This window comes from Rutilus rutilus (assembly GCF_951802725.1).
Source record: "Rutilus rutilus genome assembly, chromosome: 16".
In the NCBI taxonomy this organism is placed as follows: domain Eukaryota; kingdom Metazoa; phylum Chordata; class Actinopteri; order Cypriniformes; family Leuciscidae; genus Rutilus; species Rutilus rutilus.
Window position 1 is genome coordinate 20,893,899 of NC_140224.1, and position 27,210 is coordinate 20,921,108.

The window sequence follows — 27,210 nt, forward strand, 5'->3', positions numbered from 1 at the left end:
AGATATAAATCTATTTTTTCCCCTTTATTTGAAAAACCAGGGTTACCACTGTCTTGGATATATAATGAAGTCTCATATTAAAAGTGAGTCACGTGAAACAAAATTATATAATTGCATATTTTTATAAAGAATATAAAGCTTGAGAATCATTGGTCTAAACTTATTTAACAAGGACCGAATTAGCTAGTTCATCTATTCGAAATAGGTTGTAAATAAAACAGTGACCCTTACAAACCTGAAATATTATAGTATAAGAGTGAATACTAGCATATCGAATTGACAATATAAAGGAAAATTCACACAATTGACAACGAAATTAAATTCAACCTTTATTAATTGTCTTGTTCTTTTTTTTTTAAATTAATTTTCTTTTGTAAAATCAGAAACAAAAAAAACCTGAACACGAGTGATAAAGCCCGCCTTAATTTATAATGGTACACAACAACAAAAATAAACAACTGGTAACTTTTGAGTGTTCCTAAAACACCCATCCAGCTCAGCTTGGTACAATAAGGTTTGGCATGTTTCATGTTTCAGTATGAATGCCTTCAGTTGGTTGCATCTTCTAAAAAAATCTTTTTCTTTATTATAATTATTGCAATTCAGACAATATATAAAACAAAAAAGGCTGCTAAAACCACAACTTAAGAAATATTCATTAGTGCCAATGTTCTTGAACTTGCTGTCTACACTCTCTCTCATACACACACACAGCCACACCTGCATACATATCATGCACACATAGACATCAAACACCTGAAATAAGCTGTCACTCATACATTTACTCACCTCCCTAAATCCAGCACTGATCTTTGTAAATGCACCACGCTTGTTAATCTCTGGCTGCCACACATTCATCAATGCCTTGCAAACACTCTGAACGTCACCACCTTTACCTGGGACTTCACTCATGCGCAAACAGGCAGAAAGGGCACCTTGAACAGCTAAGTAACATCCAAGTGATCGTCATTATGACAACATACTCGATTAAGAAGAAAAAAAAACGAGGTCAGCGTTTGGGAAAAAAACATTTCTGGATTTCACCATTTAAAAGAAAACAAAAGACAACGAGACACAGTTTGTCAGACATCAGAACAGTGTTTGAGTAATTTGAGTTTGCATGACAATGGGAGCCGTAACAACGTGAGCGTTCAACAAACATTGTATGATGCATATTTTTGTCCTTTTTTTGTCTGGTTTCTCCTTTACAGTGCACGCCTGAGTGAGAGCGTCTCAGTATGCGAGTGTGATCTTTATGACCTCAAGGTTTAGGATTCATCCAGTTGAGTCAGTATTTAAGTCCAACTGTTTGCATGTCCTGTTCAAGTCTTGCATGAAGTCTTCATTTAAGGGGAAGAAGAAATGGGATGTGTTGGTGTGTGTGCGTGCGTGCGTATCTATCTGTAGATCTATCTGCTTTTCTTCCACACACTGCTCCTCCACGTTTCCACGTTGCGGAGATCGCATTATGGGGAGCTCGGAAACACTGCTCAGGTAAAAAAATGACAGTGTTTACATTTGTAACCAGTGTCATCTATAGAATTTTGTCTTAATGCATTTTGCTAGGTTTCGTAATGCAGTCGGCCTGCCTCTCAGCACTTGAGTGTTAATCTGCATCTGCTGTTTGAGTGCTTACCTTTCGATCTCGTCTACATAAGTGTTACGAATGTATACTAAATACTTGGATGTGTATGCAATATGCACCCTTCCGAGTGACAGAAGGCATGTAACGCAAATTGCTTGTATTCTGATTAATGTTCCTATATTCCTGCGTCTGTTTGTGATAATATAGGAGGATAACTAATATTTATATATCTGTTTTGTGTGTGCGCGTGTTGCTGCTTCAGTCAGATAGAGTCTGCGCCTCCACCCAGCAGGTCTCCAGGCAACAGCGCTGCAGGGCTGCTCATCTGGTGCCGATCTTCCATGGCTGGAGACCCCCATAGACTGCTGCTTGTGTACCCTGGAGTCATGCCGCCCCACAACCCTGCCCTGCCGGGATCAACACCCCCTGTGTTGCTGCCCACACTGCCGCCACCACCATTGCTGCTCCACTGGGCAAAAATGCTCAGGCCTGCTCCCTGGGCAGAGGTTGGGTCAGCGGAGTTGCCCGTACCATCTAAACTCTGCCAGGTAGTGCCAGAAGGCCCAGTTCCGCCACTGTTGTTGTTTCCTCCTGCTGTCATACTTCCCACTCCGGCCCGTTCTCGCTCGCCACCCCCAGCGCTGATTGTACCCACAGCCCCGGCCCCCGATGATCCCGTCACGCCCGCCGGCCCGGAGACGGCCCCACCACCGGCCCCGCCACCTCCGCTGCCACTTCCACCAGATCCCGCCTGGGAATGTGCAAAATAGCGAGCAACCTCCTCCTCACTCACGAACTCGGCCAGGATTGTGGTGTTGCCCAAAACACACCTAGGGTGAAAATTGCACAGATTACAGATAGGGAGAAATCTACAATGTATGGAAGCCCATTTCTGCCACACAGTAAAACAAAATATATTGAAATTGTCAATTGTGACTATACATACACGTCTCAAAAAGTCACTTTACTACTTGTAATTGGTCCTTTATTTCTTGTATTGCAACTATTTCTCACAATTGTGACATTATATCTCACAAAGAAACTTTTACGCAACTGCACCTTTGTTTCTCCTAAATGTGCCTTACTTATTTTGTAATTGTGACATATCTCTCATTGTAATTTTCTTGCAATTAGTTTCTCATAATTGCGATCTTATCTCACATTATGACTTATTTTAAACACTCACAAAAATACCTTTTTATCTTTTACTCTGAGGTGGGAACAGGTTTTCATAACAAGGAGCTAAAATGTGAAAAAATCAAATTCTATGGGGAAAAAATATTATTATTATTTACTATCACCACCATTATATTGATGGATCTGGGTCAGGATATGTTTTTTTAGACACTTACATGTGAAGTGCGCTCTGGGCTTTGGCTGCTTCTTGGCGAGTACTGTAGCGAATCAGAGCACTACCTTGGGTCAAACCAAGGTGAAAGGTCAAAAGCGGCCCATGCTGCATACAGATAGTCCGCAAAGTGGAGCCATCAATCTGCAGAGAACAAATGATACAAATCACTGCATTGAAATTTGAGAAATAAATGAAAAACAACAGAAACTTAGTCTATTTCTAAAAAAGAAATTACAACATAATGCATAACATGGATACCTGAGGGGTAAGATTACTCAACACCAGCCAGCAGCTCCCCTTAGAGGCTCCTCCATCACTCCACGCAGAACCTACATAGATTGAGAGACCATTTATGATCTGGTCGCTTAATAAAAGTGAAAGCAGGTTGAATTTACTTGAGTGAATATCTAAATAGTGCTTTAATTAATACTTGTGATTTTCATTAATGTTTTTCATTTTCTAAGTTGTGGTATTACCAGGCCCAAATCTGTTTTCGTGGCCGCCTCCAGAGCCACCCCAGCCTCTACCCAATCGTGGGCCTCCACCCGTCCAGGGAGAAACGGAGGGCTGCTTCTGATGGGACAGTCCAGGAGGTGGGCGTGGCAGATGAGAGCTGTTGCGATTTGTCTTCCAAGGCTTGTTGTGCCCTATGGGCTCAGGTGGCCAGCTGGGCTTGTAGTCTGTGTACTTAGCTGTGAGAGCAGGAAATAAAGCAAAACACATTCAGAGAGTTGAAACTGGAAAGAAAAAACAAAATGATGGAATTCAGTACTTTTTTTAGTACCACCTCGGTTGAGGTTCCAAACGAGCCGTACCGATACTAAAATGTGACGTGTAAACTTTGCAGATCACTGATTGGTAAGAGAGAATCGTCATCACCTGCGTCATTGGATTTGCGACACGAGACACCAAACCCGCTAGATTTAAATAGTCAGCAACAGCCAGCGCAGTATCATTTGTTCGCACAACTTTTTTAAACGACTTGCTTTAAACGACCGTCGCAAAAAGGAAAAGGCTGTATCGTGGTCTGTAGATGAGGTGGCGGCGCAACTATAACGATCAGTCTATAAAAATAAAAGCAAACCGAGCCAAAGTAAAGCGAGTCGAGTTGCACCACCAATGCGCCAAAATGAGGTCGTATGGGGCTTCTCTGAAAGCAAATCAAATAAAAAGTGACATCTAGTGAAAATAGTGCTTGGTTTTACCTGGGTTGTGTGCATTGTTGAGGGGGCTCTCTGAGGCACTGTAGGGCCAGGCACCAGGTGAAGGCAGCAAGGTGTTGAGGGAGGGATTTGATTCTATGTCAAAAAAAGCAAAATGCAAAATATGCAAAGTTGTTTGTTAGTATTTACATGAATATGTAAATGACTTCTAAAATTCTAAGCTTAGAGCTCTGTGAGCGTTCTGTGCTAGAGGAACTACCCTTGAAAGAAGAAATCAATGTTATCATAAACTACCAGTCAAAGGTTTAGACCCCTTTAGAACAATTCTTATGATCTGAGAAAACCATTTGAAATAAATGATTAAGCTTCAAGGTAATTACTCACCTTGATGTTGCTCCAAACCCGTAAGACTTTCTTTCATCTTCAGAACACAACTGAAGATGAAATCTGAGAGATTTCAGTTCTTCCATTAACAGTCTACGCAACTACAACTTTGATGCTTCAAAAAGTTCGTAAAACTAATCCATATGAATTGAGTGGTTTAGTCCAAATTTTCTGAAGAGACACGTCCTGGGGACGATAGAAAATGTGTTTAGGACGAACAGAAATATTCTCTAGGACGCCTACAGGACGAAAGACATTTTTGTATGTGTGTTCATTTATTACTAGCCTATTAGGGTAACTTACTTAGAAAATGCCAAAATTAACCGACCAAGCGCTGACTACAACGGAGCGTGTCTTCTCATGCTGTTACTATAGTTACTATCACTGGCCGGCTACTCACCCGGAGACTTGTTTCGCGGTACATCTATCACATGGCTTATTTTCACAGACAAAAACGAGACGATAACTAAATAAAAACTAGTTTTGAATGACAAAAACCATGACGAAAATCTATTGACATTTCGTCAACGAATAAAAACTAGACAAAAATGTTAGATAGTGACGATTTGGGAAGCGATCCAGTCAGAACTGATGTCCTGCGTTCGTGGTAGATGCGCACATTTGTACTGTAACGTGCTCGATCTACCCAGCGGCACATGGGTTGACATGCGCTGCATGTCTCATAAAACGTAAAAAAAATGTAAACGTCTGGGAGAATGAGTAGAGCAGACAGATAGATCTGAATAAGAGTGACGACGCAAAAAAAGAGCTGTATTCAGTACGGTTTTCTGTGCGCACACACCCGACCCGAAGCGTGCAGCCATGCACATAGACACCTATACAGCGCGCGAGTACTGAATTGAGCTCTCTTTCGTGTCTGAATGGACAAATACACACAACATTATGTCGAAATGTCCGTTTTGGAGAGTATTCACGTAAACTATGTTGGTTATGTCTTAAACAGTTTTGAGTGTATCGGATATGCATCAGCGCAGTCACTGGACATGATCCGATGTCTTAAAGTGACAGTGGGTAATAAACCTAATGCGGTCTGTGTATTGATCAAGCAACAAAAGAAAAAGAGAAAAGCATTCACTGCTCGTTAATAGCTTTAATAATAATTCATTATATTTAAATCATACAAATAAATATGTCTGCTGCTTGAAAGAATAAAGAATGTTGATATTTTTGAGATATGTTGTCACCAGTATTTATTTGTTATTTTTTAATCCAACCAACTCTAAAACGTTTTGAGCTGTATGTATTTTTATCTTAATTTTCGTATGTAAAAAAAAAAAAAAATCTGCATGAATACAAAAAAGCATACACTCCTGTTATTTTTTATTAAATCTGTTTTTTACCTGTTTACAGATACTTACTTTGAATGGAGCTAAATAAATATAATACTATATATCATAAACATTTTAATGGTGTTTTTGTTATGTGACTAACAACTAACAACTATAGATGATAATAAAGTACAGAAACAACATGTTTATTTTGGGACGGTTGACATTCACTTTAGGACGGTTCAAATCGTTTTTCAGGACGGTTCCAGGACGGAGGTGAAAAAAGTTAGTCTGGAGCCCTGGTGTGAACGCACGCACAGATTACAGAAAATCATTGGCAATGTAAATTAACTAAAATCGAACGATCCCGGAACAAATCCCAGGATACATGTATTTTCCGGGAAGTGTCAGTTGCGTAGACTGTCAAAGGAGGGGCAGAAAGCTCTCAGATTTCTTCAAAAATATCTTCATTTGTGTTCCGAAGATGAATGAAAGTCTTATGGGTTTGGAATGACACGAGGGTGAGTAATTAATGACAGAATTTTCATTTTTGGGTGAACTATCCCTGTAAATTCTGTACCTGTGTTGTCTCTTAGCAATTGGTGCTCAGTGTCATTGAGGCTTGACATCGATGAGCCCAGCATACTTCCAGGTGTCATGTAGGGATCAGATTCAGGGTCCACACTCTGAATTCCTTTCCAAGGCACTCCTGGTTGGAACTCTGAAGCAAAAATCACATTTCAATTCATTATGGATGTATTCACAAGTAATGAAGATTAAATTATATATATATATTTTTTATGTTTAGATGTGAACCACTGTTTACCTGGAGGCCAGCTAGATGTGCCAGTCTTGGTGCCCATCTTGTTTCCAGGACTTCTGTGCCAGTGATCTGATGGCCCTTGAGGAGGCACACCTAAACCCTCACCTCCCAGCATCTCATACTGGGAATATGGGGAACCACCTCTCATTTTGAGAGGAGCAGCAATAGGACCTATATATCGGAAGAAAACAAGCACTTACAGTCAAACTTGTATCAGACTTAGTAAATAAACTCCTTTGTAGAACTAAATTTTGTAGGTGTCACAAAAAAAGTAATGCACCATTTTTATGGAGAGTGCTATCAGGAGGTGAGGGGGATGGGGAATGACCTTCCATCATCCACTTGAAACGAGACTGCTGCCCCCCACTCTCTTTAAGCCCAGCTGGGCCACCAACCATGGGACCCAATTCCAGACCGGAGAGGCTCACTCCAGGCCCAAACCCTTCAAGACACAGAATGGGACAGAAAAAGGCATATTACAAAAAAAAACAAAAAACACATCATCAAGTTCCCACAAGCATTGACACTAGTGGTCGATCGATATATTGCTAAGGATGATATATCTGCGGATATTTAGATTTTTTTTAATTAACGGCATTTTTCTGTTTGGTTGACAAGTGTCTGAAGACCATATCGGAAAAATGGATATGAAAACGATATGAAAGATCTCACCGGAATAAGTTCCTTGTGTTTTCTGATGCAGGTCTGCAACAGATGCTGCCAAGCCAGGGTGTGAGATGGCGTCCGACATTGGCATCTTTGGGCCACTCCCACCAAGGTGAGAAGGAGAAAGTTTGGAGCCACCCACTGTACCTCCCAAATGTTGCTGCTGCTGCTGCTGTCTCTGCTGCTGAAGAACAGCCATGATTCTGGCAAGCTGGAGAAAAAAAAATACTGATTCAACAACAGCAGCAGTTCTTAGGCAACTCATTTTGTTCATATGTCCACAACTGTGGAGGATTAAACCCCAATCCTCATTTCATTCTCACATTACAAACGGGTGACAACAAACAGCATCTTGCTATTTGTTCTGCTATGCTGTTTGACTTTAAACTACAGTCCTCATGTCACAAATCCACACAAATATTGAGTCTTATAAATATTGAGTTTATATGAAAGCAAAAGGCTATTTGCCAGTCTGCTTCTTTTAAAAAAAGTTACTTGAATAAGTAATATAACAGTATACAAGCTGCAGTGATTCCACAAATGCACAAATCGACATTTCAAATTATTATTGTGATCATATGCATGCTACCAAGTATTAACAATCTTTTTAAACATATGGTGTATTGAACAATATTAGTTATTGACTATACAGAATAAAGACTATGATAAGCAGCAAATAGTAACTAACAAAAGACAATTTCTTCTATATTCTGAGTTATACAAATCACCTTACAAAACAGAATTTTCAGCTCTCTAAAATTGCTATATGGGGATGTAAAGAAGCATTAGGCTATAGGGTAAACGTTGTAAATGGAGAATTATGTCAGACCAATATGAAACCAGTATGTAGAATATAAAGTTACATAACTATCGTAATTACAACTTATAACATTTTCTGAGAGCTCTGGAAATTTCAAAGAGCACCTGAACGCTGACACTGCACATTTAAAACTGCAGCAGATTTAAGAGTAAAATGAAGTTAAGCAGTTATTTGGTTTAAACCTATAATTCACTATTATTAATGTCTTAATAATGCAAGAAAAATAAAACAAGAAAAATGAAAATAAATGACAGATATAGTTTAATGTAGCTAGCACAGAGTTACTATCTAATGCCCCTCTAAATAAACTATAATTTTATCAATAAGGCATTTGCATAAAGACTGTTACTTTGTGTTTTGTGATTTTGTCTATTGATTACTCAATTTTCATAGATTTGTTTTGGCATTAATAGTACTGCCATAGAAACAATTCAGAGTCTGAGGAGTAGAGTATAACATCCCGGGTTGTCTTCTAGCAATTAAGGCAATAACTCTTCCTGTGAACGGACCCAATTAAATTCTAATACCTTTTGGCAGTAACTAGTCTCTTGGATACTATCCTGTTTGCAAAAAAAGAGGTGAAGACCGTACCTGTTGGGGGTCTGCTTGTTGACGTATGTTTGGGGGGAACTTGCGTTGGTTCTGCAGCAGCTGCTGCTGCTGTTGTTGCTGCGGTTGCTGTTGCAGAAGCAGTTGACAGGCCTGCAAAAAAGCACAAGTCAAAACTTCAAAAAACAAAAACAAACAGAACTCTAGGGAGTGTATTGTGAGTCTGGCCTGCTAGATGAAGTACTGTGCATGCAACGGGAGTTACCCACCAGCTGGAACTGAATATGAGGGGGATAGATGCTGCTGAGCATGGCAATGTGCTGTGGGGAAAGCTGTGGAGTAAAGATGCCTCCTCCAACACCTCCAACACCTCCACTGGGAGGAGGCATCTGTTTCAGCACAGAGCCTGGCACCTACAGAAAAAATAAGTTAGCTTTATAACAAAGATCACTTTTGACTTGCATTGCAGCCAGCTGCATTGCTTTAGTTGACAATTTATCTTAAAAACAATGTGGAATCCCATTGCGCATAATCAGTGCACAGTACTTTTGAGAAATAAATAAATAAATTTAAAACCTCAACAAAATGTCCACCACTATAATGACCTGTCTGTCAACATAACAGTTGTGCAAACTACTGAACTAATATTAAATAATAGATGCAGTATTATCAAAGTACCTGAGGTGACAGGAACTGATGAGGCACTTGCGCTCGTACTGATGGGTTGATGGGCGGCACCCCTGGTTGGTGCCTGGACTGTGCCATCCCTCCACCGCTACTAAACAACTGACCACTCGCCTAAGGAAAAAGATAGAGGGATGGAAAAACAGCTAATTAAAGTGACCGCAAAGATCCAGATTAAAGAGGTCAAAATGAAATGAAGGGCTAACGAAACACCATTTACAGAAATATAAAGGAGATGCAAATACCTTGTCATAGTAAGGCCCAGGTTCACAAGCCCCCACCTCTTTGGAACCAGGTGAACGGAAGACTGCTCCTACTCCCCCTCCACGTCCTCCTTTACGCATCTCTCCATTGTACTCATTCAAACCTAAACCACGCTTCTCTCCTTCCATCTTTTTGTCCTGTGGAGGACCAGGGGCCAGATCCAAGGAATGACCACTGGGGTCCTCTCCCTAATAACAAATATCCACATTGGTAAACCTCATAAATCAAACCTTACTTAAACGTGTTGATAAAAATGCATGATATCTTAGTGAGCAATATACTATTCACTAAAATCTGGGAAAATTCAATGATTATTAAAGCTAGCAATGAAATTACAGCTGATAATTTTAATATTTTTTTAGGCCAAATTTTGAATCAGTGCATTCTTAAAATGTTAATAAAATTAGCAATTTCCTGTTTTCAATTGTTCAATTTCAATTTCAAACGTTTATTTGCAAAAATTTAAGATCCTAAATCTATATTATCTAAGACCTTTTTTTTTTTTCATAATTTCTTACCAGAACCCCCATGTTTGAAAACTGTCTTGTCATTGGGTTCATCCAAGAGTCTCCTGCACCCTTCATGGAGCCCTGAAGAAAATTAGATGGAACACTCAGTAACTAGTAAGCATAAGCAACTTAAATTGCAGATCTGCATGAATATTGAACCTAGCCTGCCACTGACATACCTTGTTGCCCTTCTTTGCTCCCCAGCCTCCAGAGTTGTAGGAGGAGCTGCTGCCTTGGGAACCTGCACTGTTCCATACACCACCACTCTCATCCTCCTCCTCCCAGCTGGAGTGACGTGAAGCACTTACTGAGCCCTCTCCTTCACCCCAACCTTCTTGCATAGACTTTGAACCTGTAAAAGAAGTATGCATACATTCAGGATCAGGTTTAATTCAAAACATATTCATTTATTTAGAACACCATCATCACTAGGACAAAAATTATCCAGACTCACCAGACTTCACTGGATTGGGGGAGGGATCCCCCCAACCTGACGCCTTGCCAGTGTCATCAGGGTCGCCCCAAGCAGTGGGCGCATTAGTAGGTTTACCCCACGCTGCAGTACCGTTGTCCACACATGGACTGGAAGGAGAGCCATTACCTCCCCATCCAGAAGAAGCTAAAAGATAAACAAAGGAAATGCTTTAATAAATACAGTTCTATGGTATGCTACATGAAAGTGAAACAATAGAGGCTTTCGCACCAGGTAGTTCTAGGAACTAGCCACCAGGGTTCCCCTAGGAACGTTTTCCTGGTTACATTCGCACCGCCAATAGGAACTCTGAAGTGACGTAAGCCGCGCCTGTTGTTGCGATTTATTTTGACGGTGCGAAGGACCTTTATTTTGATGGTGCTGAGAATACCAGAGGTTGATCATATAGTGCTGATCACATTCTCCATGTTCATTAGTTTACGTTCTGTCTAACAGTCCTGTCTATTACGTTATTAGAGCTGTTATACATAGAAAGTTGACAGTAATTAAAAGTTATTAGCGTATGCCGTGTGGTTGATGTCCAGTGTTGCTAGCTGAGCAGAAATACATAATCATGTTTCGCTTAGTTTGTGGAGTAAATATATAGGCTATAATCTGTGCGTTTACACAGCTTTTTAAAAAATGTTGGGTGCTGGCGTTTCGTGCGTTCGGCCAATCAGTGTACACTAACGTCACTGGTAGTTCCTGTAGTGCTGGTTTAGACCCTACTCTGAAGTAGGAGCTAAATTAGTTCATCCAAAAGGAGTTCCTAGACCTAAAATCGTTCCTAGTTCCTGCGGTGCGAACACGCTAAAATCCAGGTACTTCCGTCTCTAGTTCTAGGAACTATGAAAAGGTTCCTCCGGTGCGAAAACCCCTAAAGATCATATCTAATGTCACTCTTTTAAAATTAAAAATGCAGCTTTTTAAAGAAGTTTTGATGTTTCACAAAGGGTTAAAAAAAAGCACTGAAAAAGCCTAAGTGACTTACCTATTCCAGGCACCTTGCTTGTTGACTGTGCAAGGTTCATATCCCTATTCCCGAGGCTTGCTGGAATTCTTGCAGGTGGCTGCTGTTGCAGGGTTGGGGGTCCCTGCTGAGGGGGCACTGATTGTGCCTGGCCAGATGGGGCATTGTTCTTATCCCACAAGTTGACACTTTTGTGGTTGTAGTTGATGGGGTCACCCCAAGCAGATGTTCCATCATCAATCTCCATTTTCCTGCTGATGGACTGTGGAGAAGGCTCCTCCCAACCGCTGGGCTCTGAAGTGTCTCCAGGGCCACTGGAAATTTGGGGTATAGGCCCTGAAGTCCACCCTGAACTTTGGCTCTGGGCTGAAGGACCTGGCGGTCTTCCCCAGCTTCCTTGCATGGCCCCCGTTTCTGCCGACTGACACTGCTGAGGCTGTGATTGTTGTTGCTGCTGCTGTGCCGGGCCTTTCTGCGAGGCCGAATGGCTGTTTGGCATCTGTGACGGGTGCATCTTCCCACCCCAGCCTTGGTGAGATTTTCCACCCTTTTCTCCACCAACCCCTGTACCTCCAGCTCCCCACGTCCCTCTAGAAGCTCCCTCATCCCAATTACCCCATGTACCCACTTCTGAGGCCCCACTAGTACCTCCACCACCCTTCCCATCCCCCCAACCCCCACTGCAAGTTTTGGGCTCATTATCTGCCCAGTCATTGTTGCCTCCCGGCCCCCAATTGCCTGCATCCACTCGTCCCATATCTTTCCATCCGCCTGTTCTTTTCTCCTCCTGACTGTCTCCCCAGCCACTTCCTCCAGTTGATGGAGTAGCCTGTGTTTGGCTATCTCCCCACCCGCCTGATGAGCTCCCTGCTCTACGCCACTCATGTCCCTCACTGTCCCAACCTTTCCCTGGGCCTTCTGATGAAGCAGTCCCTCCCCAACCCCCGGATGGCTTGCCCTGCCCAACAGCTGAACTACCTCCTCCACCTCCAGATTGTGTGACGCCAGGGTTTTGGATATTGACACCCAAGGGTGGAGGGCCTCTGGCATGCAAAGAAGAGCTGCTGTTGCTACTACTGTTGTCCCAACCTTCACCACGTGAAATAGCGGATGGTCCGAGGATGGAGTTTGAGTTCAAGTTGGCATTCAGAGTTGCACCTTGGAGCAGAGGGGAGGAAGATGGATCAGTAGTTGTGGTGCCAGTAGAACCAGCGTACGGTTGGGCGTGGGCAGGTGCACTCATTGTAGATGAGGAGTTTGCCCCACCTGGTGCTGGTGCTCCACCGGCTGTCTCCAAATCCCATGCCACATTCTGACGGATTTGCGTCTGACCCCAACCAGAGTTGGACAGCACTCTGGGGTCCAGGTCAGACCGGCTAAGCAGATTCTGTAAGGCCACTTCAGGGTTGGGAGGCTGATGAGTGCGGTGGTGGCCATGGCGCTGATTGCCACTTTTGGAGTTTCCTCCGCCACTGGAGGATGAGGTACCTCCCCCACCTTTGCTACCCTGGCCTCCCCACTCACTCGAGTCTCCTGCTCCTACATCCCCAACTCCTTTCTGATTGTCCCAAGCTCTTGTCATAGTTGAAGGTGTGGAGGTAGAAGTCGTCTGGTTGCCGACACTACCGCCGCTGCTGCTGCTGTTACTGCTCGAGCCATTTTTCCCATCTGGATTGCTGACAGCCCCAACCCCACTGGATGCCCCCCAATCCCCAACCAACATATGGTCCCCACCCCACGCTCCCTGAGATACCCCGGGGGTCTGACCACCACTTCCTTTTCCCCACGCACTTGCCCCTGTCAAATCTCCTCGATCGTCCTGGCTGGAAAAACCCCACGCCTTCCCGCCTTCGGCAGACACAGAGCTCCCCCCTGCTCCATCCTCCCAAGATTCAGTCCTTGAGGCACCCGTTTTGGAGTTTGAGGGGAAAGGCTGAGCTCTCCACAATGATGAGCTGGTGGAGGAGGAAGAGGAAGCTGAACCGTCCCCTCCACCTGTGCTTCCACAGTCCATATCAGCCCCCTCTGCCACCCCTGTGTTTTTTGGTCCTGCTCCTGGTTCCAGTGCTGCGCCACCCCACTCTCCACTGGATGGCTCTCTGTCTCTGGATTGCATTTGGTGAAGTTGGTGCTGATGAGAGGCTTGATTCACAGAAAGAGAGTTGCTGGCAGACAAAGATGAGCTTTGGAGGGAAGAGGAGCCCCCCTCTGTTGCAACTGTCCCAGCCCCTTCCTGTACCAGGGCTGGCCAAGCAGAGGGATTGGCATTAGGGGTAAAATTGGCACCTGGAATCCCACAGCTGACACCAAAGGAGCTATCGGAGCTCCCTGGGAGAGGGACAGCTTTGGATATGGGGGGCAATGAGCCTGCTGCTACTGCATTCCCCCCTATGAGTTCATGGGAGGATGAAGCCCAAACACTACCAGACTGCATACATTCATTGGGTGAACCAGAGGATGTGGGTGGGGAGGGGCTGCCGGAATTGACTCCTTTCCTCCCGTTCCCTCCTCCCAGAACTTTCGCTTGCTGCTGGATATGCCTCTCACACCATGAGGCGCTGCAATTCAGAAACCCACTACCGTCTGCACCTCCGGTACCTGCTGTATCCCCCGCCTTTGACCCATCCCCAGCAGCAATACTAGGCCATTCCTCCAGGTCTGACCGGTCCACTATCACCTTTTCCCTGCCCTGAGAGAGGGGTTGGCTGCCAGAGCTGGTCCCCCACATGGAATTTGCATAATTTGAAGAAGAAGCAGCGATTGATGAGGAGGATGATGTATGGGGCAGTGAGAGAGCAGCTGGACCCAAAGGGCCCTGGCTTGGATCTGTAAACAAAATACAAAATTATTTATGAACCTGCCAGACTATTTTCTATATGTAAATAAACCAAACCAATATGATACAAACAGGGATAGTTCACCCCAAAAATTCATCAATCACTCACCCATGTGATTCCAAACCTGCATGACTTCTGTGAAACACAAAAGAAGATATTTTGAAGAACTGCATTTTCATGAATTTTCATTTTTGGGTGAACTATCCCTTTATATATCCTGTGAGTCATTTTGCTAAACAAAATCCTCTCTCCAAAGATATATTAGCAATTCAGGTCACACAAAATTATTTGCAGGCAGAAAGTGTTTTTGATTAGCTAGTTTTCTGATTGGCTAAAAAAAAAAGCAAAGAAAAAAGACCACTCCCCCTGACTATTTTGTGTAATTTAAACAGCCTAGGTTAGTCTACCGACATCTCAGGTAGCAGGGATATTTTATGCATCGTATTCAAAGATAAGTGCTTAGAGCACCTTCAACATATATCCTCTGTGCTGCTGCATAAAATAAGTTAGCTTTTAGAAGACAAGAAGGCTAGATATCATGAAGTACATTTACATGCACAAGTATATAAGGCAGGTATAAAGTTTCACTATCTCTGTTATTAAAATGATTCAATTGATGATTCTTACCTGAGGCCGAAGCCACTGTTTCATTGGGGCTGTCTCCCCCGCTGTTGCCTCCCCCCAGCAGCATGGAGGACAGTGGTGGCTGGCCCCTCTTCAGTAGCACTTTCTGGTCCGGCTGGGAACGGAATCGAGGGGGCACTTCACGGGGCATGTAGCGCTGGGAATTCTGTGTGCCGGGGGAGGGCTGTCCGTTGGCCACCGCCGGCCGCTTAGCATTGTTCCCACCCTGAGGGAGGGCGCCAGCAGCCGGGGTGGCAGCGGATGGGGTTGAAGAGGGGACGGGGCCAGGGCTGGGGAAAGTTGAGTTGGGGGTGGCAGGAGACTGTGCAGATGGAGGCTTGGTCAATTCTGGCACTGTGTAGTGGAAAATTTAGGAGCAAATGAGAGCAGAACTGCAGAAAAGCTACATTAAGGTAAAGGAAAGAATAAATGGATTTTATAAATTAAAAATCTAACACACTTTTTCATTTCATGTTTGTTTGTCAGTACAATGACACATTGTCTCTGTAACTTTCAGGATATCAGCACACAGTACAAACAAAAAAGATGAAAAATAGCATTAAAAATGCCAAAACTATCTTAGATAGTTTTCTTTCATGCAACATATTAGTCAAGGGCTTTATATCTGTCATTCATAATTTAATAACAGGTCAGGCATCATCTTCTTTAGATAAAATTAGGAGGACTTGGGAGGAAGATCTTAGCAGACCACCCTCGGATGACACAAGGGACCGTGTCCACTCATCATCAGTGTGTGCTCAGCACTTCAAAGTAGTACAAAGAGCTCATATGTCAAAAGTTGAATTAGTTCAAATGTTCCTTGGAACTAGTCCCATGTGTAACATATGTCAATGTGCTGAGGGTTCACTAGTTCATATTCAGGACATGCCCTAAATTAAGGCGCTTTGGCGATCTGCATTTGACACTCTTTCATCGGTTCTCCGCACCGGTTAAGAGCCAGATGCCCTGGTGGCATTATCTGAAGTTGCCCCAGAAGAGTCAAGGTTATTAACATCAATGTGTAAAGTCTTCACTTGTTAGCTTCACTTTTTCTTCCTTGTTAGCATGCAGAGCATTACTACTAAAGTGTAAGGATGCTGCTCCACCCACTCTCACCCAGTGGATCAGAGATATAATGTCTTGTCTTTGCCTTGAAAAGATAAACAAATCCTTGATTATTTCTAAAGGCTGATTTATACCTCTGTGTCGGACCTACGCCGGAGCCTCTACGCTGTAGGCAACACGTTGGTTTTCATTTAAACTTATGCGTCGTTGTCCGCATTGACGTGCAATTACACATGCAGTGGGAGCATGTGAAACCCGAGGGAGGGGTTCTAGCAGACCAATCACAGCGATTGCGTCCACGTAGAATTGATGCGTTGTTACATTTAGGGCTTAACAATTAATTGCATTTGCGATATATCGCGATATGATGAAATGCGATTTTTTTCACCGCAAAGCTGCGATTACAGTCTGGTCACGTGACACGTGCAGATGAAGCATTAACTTGGCACGCTACGTATATAGGCCTGGCTACAGGAAATAATAGTTTATGTTTAATTTATGTGATATTGTGTTATAGATTCTCTCCAACGATTCTGTATCGATTAAGATAATTTCAGATTTATGTATTCAGAGGTTTTCAGAGCTTAGGTTTAAACACAGATACATGATGACGCGTGTGCTTTATAAACAACCGTATTCTGCTTGCTTCTAATTCCTCTGTCTCACACACACACGACACCACTCGAACCTTACGAGAAATAATCTTTAATAAAGTTCGGAAAACTTGAAGCGAATTACAAGGACATTCGCGGGCTTCATTGCACAAGATATGAGATACGCGCGGTCTGCGTGATGTTACTTTTGTAGTGCGCGGTCTTGCTATTTTACTTACAAATGTTCTACGAAGGCATCATATGTCTTGGAATGCAGTTGGCTTATATATTAAAAATATGAAAATCACCGACAGAAGCTGCTTTCAATTTCAAATACTCACGCGCGCTTTGCGAAGAGCATTTGAGCATGCGGCTGTGAACGACTCCGTCTACGAGGTTAAATGTACTTGCATCTCAAAATGCTTTTATGACGCGAAATGAATGTGACACACTCAGTTATATCTTAAGTTATTAAACAGACAGGACAAACCACATCTTATCATTTCAAAAGAGATGAAAACGTTCAGATAGCCTACTCTTAAATACTGAAAGCACTCTTTATTGCTTGTAATATTTTTTTCCCCTCTTTGTTATTTGTTTTGAAGCTATATGTGTTAAAATAATTAACATGTAATTGTATTAATTTAGTTTTTTAATGTGTAATTATTATAAGAAGGCCTACTTATAATTATGTAATTAAATATTTTACGTTTTATTAATAAGATCAATTCAAGAAAAAGAATTTATCGGTTCATGAGGTGACTAAAGATTCCCGTCCCTATTTTACAATGATTTATTGCTTGTTTTTGTTGAATAATAGAAAAGATAAAGAGCTTAAAAAAAATAAATCGCACATTAAATCGCAATCGCAATATTGGTAAAACTAAATCGCAATTAGATTATTTTCCAAAATCGTTCAGCCCTAGTTACATTTTTGGAGACGTGCACGTCAGGGTACGCGTGCTAGACGTGAGCAAATAACACCCTATTATTGACTGTATTTCTCTCTGTTAAAACCAAAAAGGATGCCAAACCAGTGTTTTTAATATATCTTATTTTTTGTTTCTTTTTACATTAAGTGTGTGCACCTATATACATGTGTGTAGGTATGGCTGTATAAACTACTTTTCAATTTTGAATTATTATAGAAATCATTGGTCAGCATGGATGTAATCCCACGGATTTGTTGGTGAGGGTTGGGGGATAGTTGAATCGGATTTGTTAAAAAACCAACAAAAAAAACTAATTTTAAAAAAGCTTTGAGAAAAGAAATGCCAAACCTATAACAAAACACACTTTAAAAGACAACAGAATGTAGTTACCTTTATTTTTTTGCTCTGCAACCTGAAACAAAAGGGGGAAAAAGTGTCACTATTGATGACAACGGATATTTAAATTCTCAAAGTACAGAACAATATTTGCTGGGCTGATTCTTGAAATGTATTCATTCATAGATTTGTGCCAAGCAGATCTTCATGACAGATACCATGATGCTGTTGAATGACTGATTCTGATTGTCTGCTGATTATTTTTCTATAACTATTTTAGCTATTGCAAAGAGCATTAAAGGGTTAGTTCACCCAAAAATTTTAATTCAGTCATTAATTACTCACCCTCATGTCGTTCCAAACTCGTAAGACCTTTGTTCATCTTCGGAACACAAATTACGATATTTTTGATGAAATCCGATAGCTCAGAGGGGCTCCATTGACACGCGTTCACGAGAGCACCACGACGCATGCGCGTGGTCATAACGCAGGAGAAGGAGCTATCATTTTTTGTATAGTTTCCTTTGATGCTATTATGAATGTAGATAATAGTTAATAGTTGAATACATTATGATCATCTGTATGTGTATGTTGTTATTGTTCTGTTATGCAGAAAATAATAAAAAATACAAGCAGAGGAAGACGCACGCGATGTCACGCATGCGTCGTGGTGCTCTTGTGAACGCGCGTCGGAGTCTGATACAGAAGAGAAGAAATGACTGAATAAGGTCGATTTTTTTTTTTTGGTTGAACCAATGTAGTCACATGGGCTAGCTATTTTAACAATGTCTTTCCTACCTTTTTGGGCCTTAATTAAATAAATAGCTGTCAATGGAGCCCCTCTGAGCCATCGGATTTCATCAAAAATATCTTAATTTGTGTTCCGAAGATGAACAAAGCTCTTACGGGTTTGGAACGACATGAGGGTGAGTAATTAATGACAGAATTTTCATTTTTAGGTGAACTATCCCTTTAAGGTCTATTCACACCAAGGATGATAACTATTAGGGATGTGTGAGACTAGCCGACTAGTGGATTAAAAGATACTGCTGCTGCTAGGTTACTTTACTTCTTTTTGCACATTTAATGTTTTGCTTTATATTTTTACAAAGGCTACGTTTAAATTACCGTCACGATAATGTTACATCTTAAAATGAATATATGATTTTGAAAAGTGTATCTGCAGCGGAAAACAAACTCATTTCATTTTACCTCAGATTCTGCAGCCGTTCTTTTCTTTGTGGCGCTCGTGGTAGGTTCAGAGAAACTTCCACTCAGAAGATGAGCAAGGTGAGGCAGTATTTTGAACGCCTACATAAAACTTTTCCATTTTCTTCTATGTCATGTCAAACTTGTATAACAATTAAGCTTGCTTAGGTCATAGGCTTGTTATACTACTGGTTATGAGGGACAATACAGTATGACATTTTCTATTGGATTAAAGGAGAAACATTATGAATGAAACTTAGGCTACTTGACACTTGAACAGTTGCAATATCATCATCCTAACCTATAGTTGGCAGTACACGTCAAGCTTTTCAAGCAATTTTGTCGCCCATCATTTTTGTTTTCTCACCACTGTTATTTTTGTTGCCTGTTTTTTTTGTTATTGAAAGGAAAGCGCACAGCACATATTTACATAATCGTCTAAACAGCGCTCTCATCAGTATGGATGTCGGGATGTTTGTTAACAGTATAGCGTTGCGAAGGTATTTCAAACTCCTTTTTATCCATAAGCAAACAACAAAAAAAGACCTTCACTGTAAGTAGATCACAAAATGTATCTCTGCTAACTCTTTCATCTCCTTATTCGATGTTTATGGTGCATTTAGGCTATGTATTGGGTTCGTAACTTCATTAAAACAATATCTGAACTCCATAACCTAAGACCTATTGCTTATTTCACATATTCTCAAACCAGCATATCACAACGAGCATTCTGGATACTGAGCGAGTTAAGAGGAATCTTCAGAAAGGCGCTCTCTACTACGGAGGAAATATTAGGCCTACCGCTCCGCTCACATGCTCTGGAATAAACTGAATATTATCATCTGTTGGTGTGGACGCTAATATAGTTATCATCATCTTTATAGAAATCATTCTTGGTGTGAATGGCCCTTTACAGCCTACCACAGCAAAAGAACAATAAAAACTAAACAAACTACAGAAAAATTTAATACGATGACAATTTCAAATGTTTCTGCTATTACTTTTACTGTCTCTCCCTCTGTCCCACACATGAAAAAATGGGTCGTTAATCCAATAACTGCTTAGTACAAGCCTACATCACTAGTTTCAATTCGCTTTGAAAAACTAGTAATGGAGGCTTGGATGACTTTCAAAAAAAATGTATGTCAAATCAGTGATGTAAGAAAGTAGTTCTACACACATAAGCTGAAAAATATACTCTGGGACACTGAATTATTGAAAATTAATGCACACCTGCCGCATTAATTACCATCACAGGGTGCATTAATTTACTATAATTTAACAATCCAAAATAATTCATTCATACATAATATAACAAATACCTTCTGTGAGGTTTCCCGTTTCCTTTTATCTTCCTTTTTCCTTTTCTTGTCTTCCATGAACTGCTGTTCCCTTTCCTGATGCTCCTTTCTACAAACGATATGGAGCTCATTATACTGTTTAAAAACAATATGGTTCAACTGTAAAACCTTCTCAAGGATATATAGACCTTTTCTGTCTAATCCGGAGTACGCAGTTACAAGGATCGGTAAAATGTACAGTTTTTGATGAGTATCACCTTCAACCAGTCCAGGCACTAAGAGGTGCTGCCTTGTTACCAAACCAAAATGCATAACAGCCTGAGACACAACAGCGGCACCATTCACATGATCATACCAGCACAAATCACTGTACACGTAACTTCAAAGGAATGTTGGTTATAGGGTCAATCTGGGTTTGCGTGTGTCATGTAATAAATCGGATGCCCATTAAAATCATACTGTGATCGTGGTAATGGGAGAAAATATTGCTGTAATCTGTCTGCGAGCCTGCAGTTGGCAGGCAGGGTAGTTTCGGACAGGCGCTCCGTTCACCCGCCCATTTCCTCCGGAGCAATAGGCTATACGATAATACATACATTACATTCCATGCGTCAGCTATCCGAACGATTCGTGAAAAAAACAACTGTTTAAACGGCAATAACTGAAATATTGCGTTAACTCGTACGCTTTAGTGGTCCTGCCAAATCTTGTTACCGAGTTAGCTAGTTTGTTAGCAGAAGAAAATGACATCCTAACCGTAAAACTGGTAATTTCGTTAAATTCCCACCTGAAGCCGTCGATTAATTGCATACGGATAGCAACACAAATCAAGTGGGTAAGCAACCGTCAAAACAAGACATGCACAAATATGCATTTGATCAAATATGGGGAGCAACAGCAATAGACTATGAGTCGGGATACATTGCCCACCAAAACCATAAAGCAAACGCGTATGTGTTTTCATTTAATGCAATCATTGTCCATATCAATTAGTACAGACTAAATAAAAACGAGTATGTTTTTACGACCGACCAGCGGAAAGCTAAACCTGCAAACAAGTAGACGCTAACTAGCTGGCTGGCTAATTTAACTAGCAATCGAGCTAGTGGCTAACAGATGTCGACGAGGAAAAACTGTATCACACATAAATACTTTCACGCCACTGCAGTTTTTCAAATGCATATTACTGCCATTGGTAGCAAATAACATTTTATATAAGTTGTTTTTTAAAACAAAGCACTTACCTCAGGAATTACATGCACCGCAGCTAGTCTTCTAGCTACAGCTAAAGTGCTTAAGTGCGAATTTCTGGGTCTTGAGGCAACGTGAAATACAATACTCCATCAAAATCGAATAGCTAGTCATGAAAACACTCCTTCTATTGTTTTTAAATATGAAATACGATAATGTAAACGAAAGAGGCGGAATCTATGTTTAAAGCGCTGTAAAGTCAGTTGGTTGACGGTCGGCCATTTTACTGCTCGTTGTGAATGTGTGTGTCTGGACAGGTCTGACGGAAGGGGGGCAGTCGAGGGAGATTTTTGACCTTCAATATTAAAAGTCCAATACCTCTTTCATTTGGTCGTTCTTATAATAAAACAATGCACTATTTATTGTGAGATCTAGCTCTTTTGGAATGGTTGTTCATATACGGTCACATACTGTTTCTCTTTCAACATCAGTTAAATGGCTAACTTACTTCAGTCTATCACATCAAATTTCACATTAGATAATGTTTTAGTCCAGGGATTTTCTTTTTTGTATAAACATCCATTTTTATAATATACAATAAAATAAAAAATAAAGACTTACATTTTTAGAATTAAATAATTTACTTTTTATGTTGCCATTGTAATGAAGCTTTTATCTGAAGCTTTTTCTACCCTCTGTTAGATATATAAAATTGTCCATAGGATAAAATATTTGTGTCTTTCTTTCTTTTTTATAGAAAGCAGAATGAAACAAAAAATAATGTCCAATTCCGTAATGTTAACTTTAACCGAAATTTTCCACTGAATTTTCACACTCTTTGAGGTCCCTAGGGGTGCCCGGATCCAATGTTGAAAGCTCCTATCTTAGTATCATCTCCAGAGTAAAATATTCTTTGAAATGTATAATGTCAGATCACAAATGACCTACCCTAATATAAAAGTAGCCAAAATCAGTTTAAATCTAGAGTATTTGAAATGTTTTCTTTATGTTTTTATTGCACTATAAATCTCTGAGGTAAACTGCACATCAATTTTTGGTTCAGGATTAATAATGTTATCATCAGTCTAGATTTACCACATTATATTTGGTTGTTTATTATTCATAGTTTTAAGTATGTCTAATCACATGCTTATTCTTGATTTAGAAAAATATGGCCTCACGAAGAAAAGGCAAGAGGAGAAAGACTGAGGAGGTTACTGAAACAAAGGAGCTACAACATTCTGATGCAGAACTATCAGATGGGAGCAGCAGAGAAGAAGAGATGGCACAGAAAAGAAAGATAAAGGCAAAGAAAAAATACATAGGCGCTCACGTCTCAGTATCAGGTGAGCAAAGATGCTTTATTTTGAGTGCAGTGTTTGCGTGATTGCATATCAATTTTACAAATATTCTTCCAAAAATGAAAACGTTGTCATCATTTACTCACCCTCATGTTGTTCCAAACCTATATGAGTTAATTTCTTCTGTTGAACACAAAAGAAAATATTTTGAAGATTGTCGGTAACCAGACAGGTGACGGCACCCATTGGCTTCCATGGTATTTTATTTCTTGCTATGAAAGTCAATGGGTGCCATCAACTGCCTGGTTACGAACATTCTTTAAAATATCTTCTCCTGTATTCAACAGAAGAAAGAAATTCATACAGGTTTGGAACAACATGAGGGTAAGGAAGTAGTTAGTAAAATTTTCATTTTTGTGTGAACTATCTCTTTAAGGAGGAATATGGAAAGCAGTCGAATCAAGTGTGACCATGGGAGGTCATGCTTTTGCCCTTTTCTTGGGCTCCCAGCGCTCCTGGACCAGACCAGCTCTTGATCCAGCTGCTGCAGTTAAATTTCAAAAAGCCTGTGCTCAACATGGCTTCGATCCGATACACATCCTGCCACATGGATCTTATTTGATGAACTGCGGTTCCCCTAAAGAAGGTTTGTGCGCTGACTGTTCCCGCTCTGGTTGTGTGCATCCACCAAATACTGATTATTTAAAGATGAAGCCACAAGGTTGGCATATTTAAAAACACAGCTCAGCTGATTTAGTCAATATCTAGTCAGTAATTAATACTAGGCTGCATATGTTTTGTATATAAGACTGAATGTCAAATGACTCTGCATGTTGTAATCCAGATGTGTTCAGTAAGAGCAAGTCTATGCTTGTGGATGAACTGAGTCGCTGCAGTGCACTGGGCCTCAGCCAGTTTAACTTTCACCCTGGAGCTTCTTTGGACTCCAGCCCTGAGAAATGCATGGAGAAAATTGCCCAAGCTATTAACCACGCACACCAGCAAACCCCTGCCGTCATTACAGGTCAACTATACAACCGTGATGATTCGTAGAAAATGTGCGATTTTGTTCATGCTTTCTGGTGAATTTAGCTGGATTATATTCTTTCTTTTGCTCTTTCTTTTCTCTCAACAGTGCTTGAAAACATGAGTGGTCAGGGGAGCACTGTAGGTGGGCAGTTCAGTGAACTGAGAAGCATAATAGACCGGGTGCGTGACAAGGCACGTGTCGGAGTGTGTCTGGACACTTGCCATGCTTTTGCAGCAGGTACGGTGTGAAGTCCCATAGATATTACCACAAATTATTTGGAAAAAGATAAGTTTGGTACAAAGATCAAAAGTATGGGTTAACATGACAAACCATAATGTTTTTGACTTTAAGATAGCTCTGCTGATTAAATATATAACGTATTTGAGATGAGATGATACTCTTCTGTTTAGGCTATGACATTTCACCACCTGGAGGAGTAAAGAACATGCTTGATGAATTTGACCGTGTGGTTGGGTCACATTATTTGAGAGCTGTTCATTTAAATGACTCTAAAGGTATGCAGCATTCGTTTGGTCTTGTCAATATGAAGTGCTTCAGGAATTATGTGTTTTTGTTGGCCAAAATCTGAAAACGAGTTAATATTTTTGTTATTAATAGCATGTCCGGTTCCATTGTCCTGAAGTCAATGGAGTTTTGGTTAATTGCCTGAAATAAGGTCTGTGGTGAACACAAGTTCAAGAAATGTTCATGTTTTATTCTGCGACATATATACATCAGTATTAAGTCCCCTTGAGATTTAACTCATTAAAAAACATTTTATTACAATAAAAAAATTAAATAAAAAAAAAAACAGAGAAATTCTTTAAAATTTCAAATTTTTCAAGAACTACGTGTGATGCAAGAAAATATATATATTTCATCAATATTTAGGAGAAATTTAATTTGAATATATCATTAGATGAAATTTATACGAACAAATATGAGAATTGCCAGTATGAACTCCATTGACTTCAATGGATTTAATTAAATTCATTTCAAACTTATAACTAAAAATGATTCATTTGTACTAACATAAACTTTTACTTTAATGTGAAAAAATGACGATGATTAACATCTTGAATCTCATTTTCATGCTGCAATGGTTCATCAATAGGTGGCAGCAATGTGAACTTTTTCTTTCCAAACTGTCTTTCCTTTTTCAAATTTAGACTGAACTTTTGCTCTACAATCACATTAAGACATTCTTTTTTCTTTCTTTTTTGGTCATAATATTTTAATTTCAGAATTATTATGTGTGCATGCACAATCATTTTTATAATGTGTGAGTGTAGGAAAAAGGCTACAGAAGTAATTTGAGACAAATCTAGCTAATAAATGTAAAACACACACACACACACACACAGTACACAGTACACATGCATACTACTCCTACATTTTCTGCCATAGAAAGATATGGTAAAAGTAGTAAGAATAGTATACTAGTATTTGGCAGTTCCGAATTCAGCATGTTACTAACAAGTGGCTTAATGGGACTATAGAGAATGTCTGGGACATTAAACGTCATCACGCTGAACAGGAAAATTCATCTACTCACTAGTCCCCTTTTACATCTAACTCAGACTTTTAGGGAAAATGTATTTGAAAGTGATGTTATTGTCATGTGACTGTGGTGTCATTCATTTTAGCCTACGTTTAGCTTTTTACATTTGTCGAATGTATAGGCTTTAAAAATCATAAAGGTTGTGTTCATTTGTGAAGATTATATTATGAAAAATTGGTGTTCACTGAGCTTATTTAATGCAATAATCCAAAAGCCAATGGAAAAATCCTATAGGATTTTTGTAGAGGGAACCAGGATGAAACTGTGTTGGCCTTCAAAAATACATCATCACTGTAGCACTCCATTGCTGTAATTGGTTGTGCAATGACAGTGTGACAAGTTTAGCCTATATGAATATTAAATTTATATTATATATATTTAGTAACATTGTTACTTCTTTTGAGATTGTGTAATTTGTCTTTAAAAAGAACATTAGGCAGCCATCTGGACCGCCATGAAGACATTGGACGTGGCCAAATAGGTATTACTGCTTTCCGAGAAATAGTGAATGAGCCTCGACTGGATAATATCCCTCTGATTCTAGAAACACCCGGTCGGTAAGTTTCAGGTTGGAAAAACAAAATTTGTTGCGAAATGCGAATTAAATGAACCGACAACATCGACTTGCATTTTATCTGCGACCTCTCTTTCTAGCCCAGGCTTTGAGTATGCTGAACAGATAGAGCTCCTTTACTCCCTTTGTGAAAAAAGGTGAAGAATTACACATCTGCTGGGTGCACCAATGGAAGTTATTACTGTAAAGCATAATAAACATTACCCTGATTATGTATCTTATTAATTGAGCATTTAATGAGATCTCCATTTGATTTTAAGATCCTTTCATGTTTCTAGAAATACTGTTGCATTTGGTCACAGTTTTCTCTTTTTTTTTTGTTAAATAAGCTGAATTTTAATTTAGTCCTCATATCAGTATTTTGAACAGATTCTGCTGATTATGGAGTTATAAACATTTTGACCATAAGAGGGAGCCAGGAACCAGGATTTGGACACATGTCAGGAGTGGCGACTGCAATCTTATTCTGTGCGCTCTTGTCTCTTCAGCAGTGTTACGTTAGTTTTGAGTTTAGTTTTATTAATACTTCTGAATTAGTTTTATTTGTATATTTTTCAGTTTTCGTGTTCATTTTATTTAGTTAAGGATAATAACCCTGCTCTTCAATGCTGTAAATATTTAGCTTTTTCTCCAACATATCTTTCTCATCAGTTAGAGTTGAAGGGACCTTAATTTGTTGTTAATTTGTTGACTGTGTTCACACGTCACCCCAGGCCCAAGTCCCATCTCAGGTGCAGCTGTTCTCAACTCTACACTTCCACAGCCCACTATTAGCTGGACCACACAAGAATGCCATGCAGTCTTGCAAAAACACATTTTTAGTGAGGCTGCCATCTAGAAACCTAGAAGTGGTTTTAGACTTTTAAAGTAGCCGTAGGAAGGATGTTTTAGAGTGTGAATTTATACAGGAAGACAAAAGTGCCTTGCATTGGAATCTGCTCTTGCCAGCCAACAGGAAATATCAGTCAGGGAGTTAATAAACCACGGGGCGAACATAGGTTTTGAAACTTAATCGTAAAACAGTGTATGAATTAATATGTATTCATATCACCGAGATGTTCTGTTTTGTTTTAGTTTCTCTCCAATTCATCTAAGATAAAACATTTGGTATGCAAATGGCATGAGAA

The 27,210-nt window shown here is 40.4% G+C and overlaps 2 protein-coding genes across 4 annotated transcripts; one reads left to right on the top strand and one right to left on the bottom strand.

The window, feature by feature from the left end:
• Positions 1-316: 316 nt before the first annotated feature.
• tnrc6ba (trinucleotide repeat containing adaptor 6Ba) lies at positions 317-21,928 on the bottom strand. 2 transcript variants are annotated; one of them, XM_084433834.1, is made up of 22 exons: positions 21,671-21,928; positions 20,448-20,535; positions 17,971-17,992; positions 14,994-15,344; positions 14,475-14,501; positions 11,551-14,355; positions 10,542-10,706; positions 10,267-10,439; positions 10,097-10,168; positions 9,560-9,766; positions 9,309-9,428; positions 8,900-9,043; positions 8,673-8,783; positions 7,268-7,472; positions 6,876-7,037; positions 6,599-6,766; positions 6,353-6,493; positions 4,142-4,234; positions 3,413-3,628; positions 3,195-3,265; positions 2,938-3,077; positions 317-2,415 (listed from the first exon to the last, which is right to left on the bottom strand). In XM_084433834.1, exons 2-22 carry the CDS (start codon positions 20,502-20,504, stop codon positions 1,848-1,850), a joined length of 6,018 nt encoding a protein of 2,005 aa, XP_084289960.1. In that variant the 5' UTR covers positions 20,505-20,535; positions 21,671-21,928; the 3' UTR covers positions 317-1,847. The 2 variants fall into 2 exon arrangements, with proteins under 2 accessions (XP_084289960.1, XP_084289961.1); XM_084433835.1 differs by lacking the exon at positions 14,475-14,501.
• On the top strand, positions 20,949-26,247 carry LOC311305878 (putative endonuclease 4). 2 transcript variants are annotated; one of them, XM_084433836.1, is made up of 8 exons: positions 20,949-21,261; positions 22,783-22,963; positions 23,355-23,564; positions 23,763-23,942; positions 24,054-24,185; positions 24,359-24,463; positions 25,937-26,066; positions 26,164-26,247. In XM_084433836.1, exons 2-8 carry the CDS (start codon positions 22,789-22,791, stop codon positions 26,222-26,224), a joined length of 993 nt encoding a protein of 330 aa, XP_084289962.1. In that variant the 5' UTR covers positions 20,949-21,261; positions 22,783-22,788; the 3' UTR covers positions 26,225-26,247. The 2 variants fall into 2 exon arrangements, with proteins under 2 accessions (XP_084289962.1, XP_084289963.1); XM_084433837.1 differs by having other exon boundaries at positions 21,144-21,257.
• The last annotated feature ends 963 nt before the right edge of the window (positions 26,248-27,210 follow it).

What these genes read in the sequence shown, in the direction of transcription:
- tnrc6ba (XM_084433834.1), bottom strand. Translation starts at nt 20,504, where the DNA reads ATGGAAGACAAGAAAAGGAAAAAGGAAGATAAAAGGAAACGGGAAACC. An exon ending in AACAGTGGCTTCGGCCTCAG is followed by an intron (nt 14,502 to 14,993) that starts GTAAGAATCATC and finishes TGTGTTTCACAG; the next exon opens with AAGTCATGCAGGTTTGGAAT. An exon ending in ATTGCTAAGAGACAACACAG is followed by an intron (nt 4,235 to 6,352) that starts GTACAGAATTTA and finishes TTTTTGACATAG; the next exon opens with AATCAAATCCCTCCCTCAAC.
- LOC311305878 (XM_084433836.1), top strand. Translation starts at nt 22,789, where the DNA reads ATGGCCTCACGAAGAAAAGGCAAGAGGAGAAAGACTGAGGAGGTTACT. An exon ending in AACCCCTGCCGTCATTACAG is followed by an intron (nt 23,943 to 24,053) that starts GTCAACTATACA and finishes TTCTCTCAACAG; the next exon opens with TGCTTGAAAACATGAGTGGT. An exon ending in TCATTTAAATGACTCTAAAG is followed by an intron (nt 24,464 to 25,936) that starts GTATGCAGCATT and finishes TGTCTTTAAAAA; the next exon opens with GAACATTAGGCAGCCATCTG.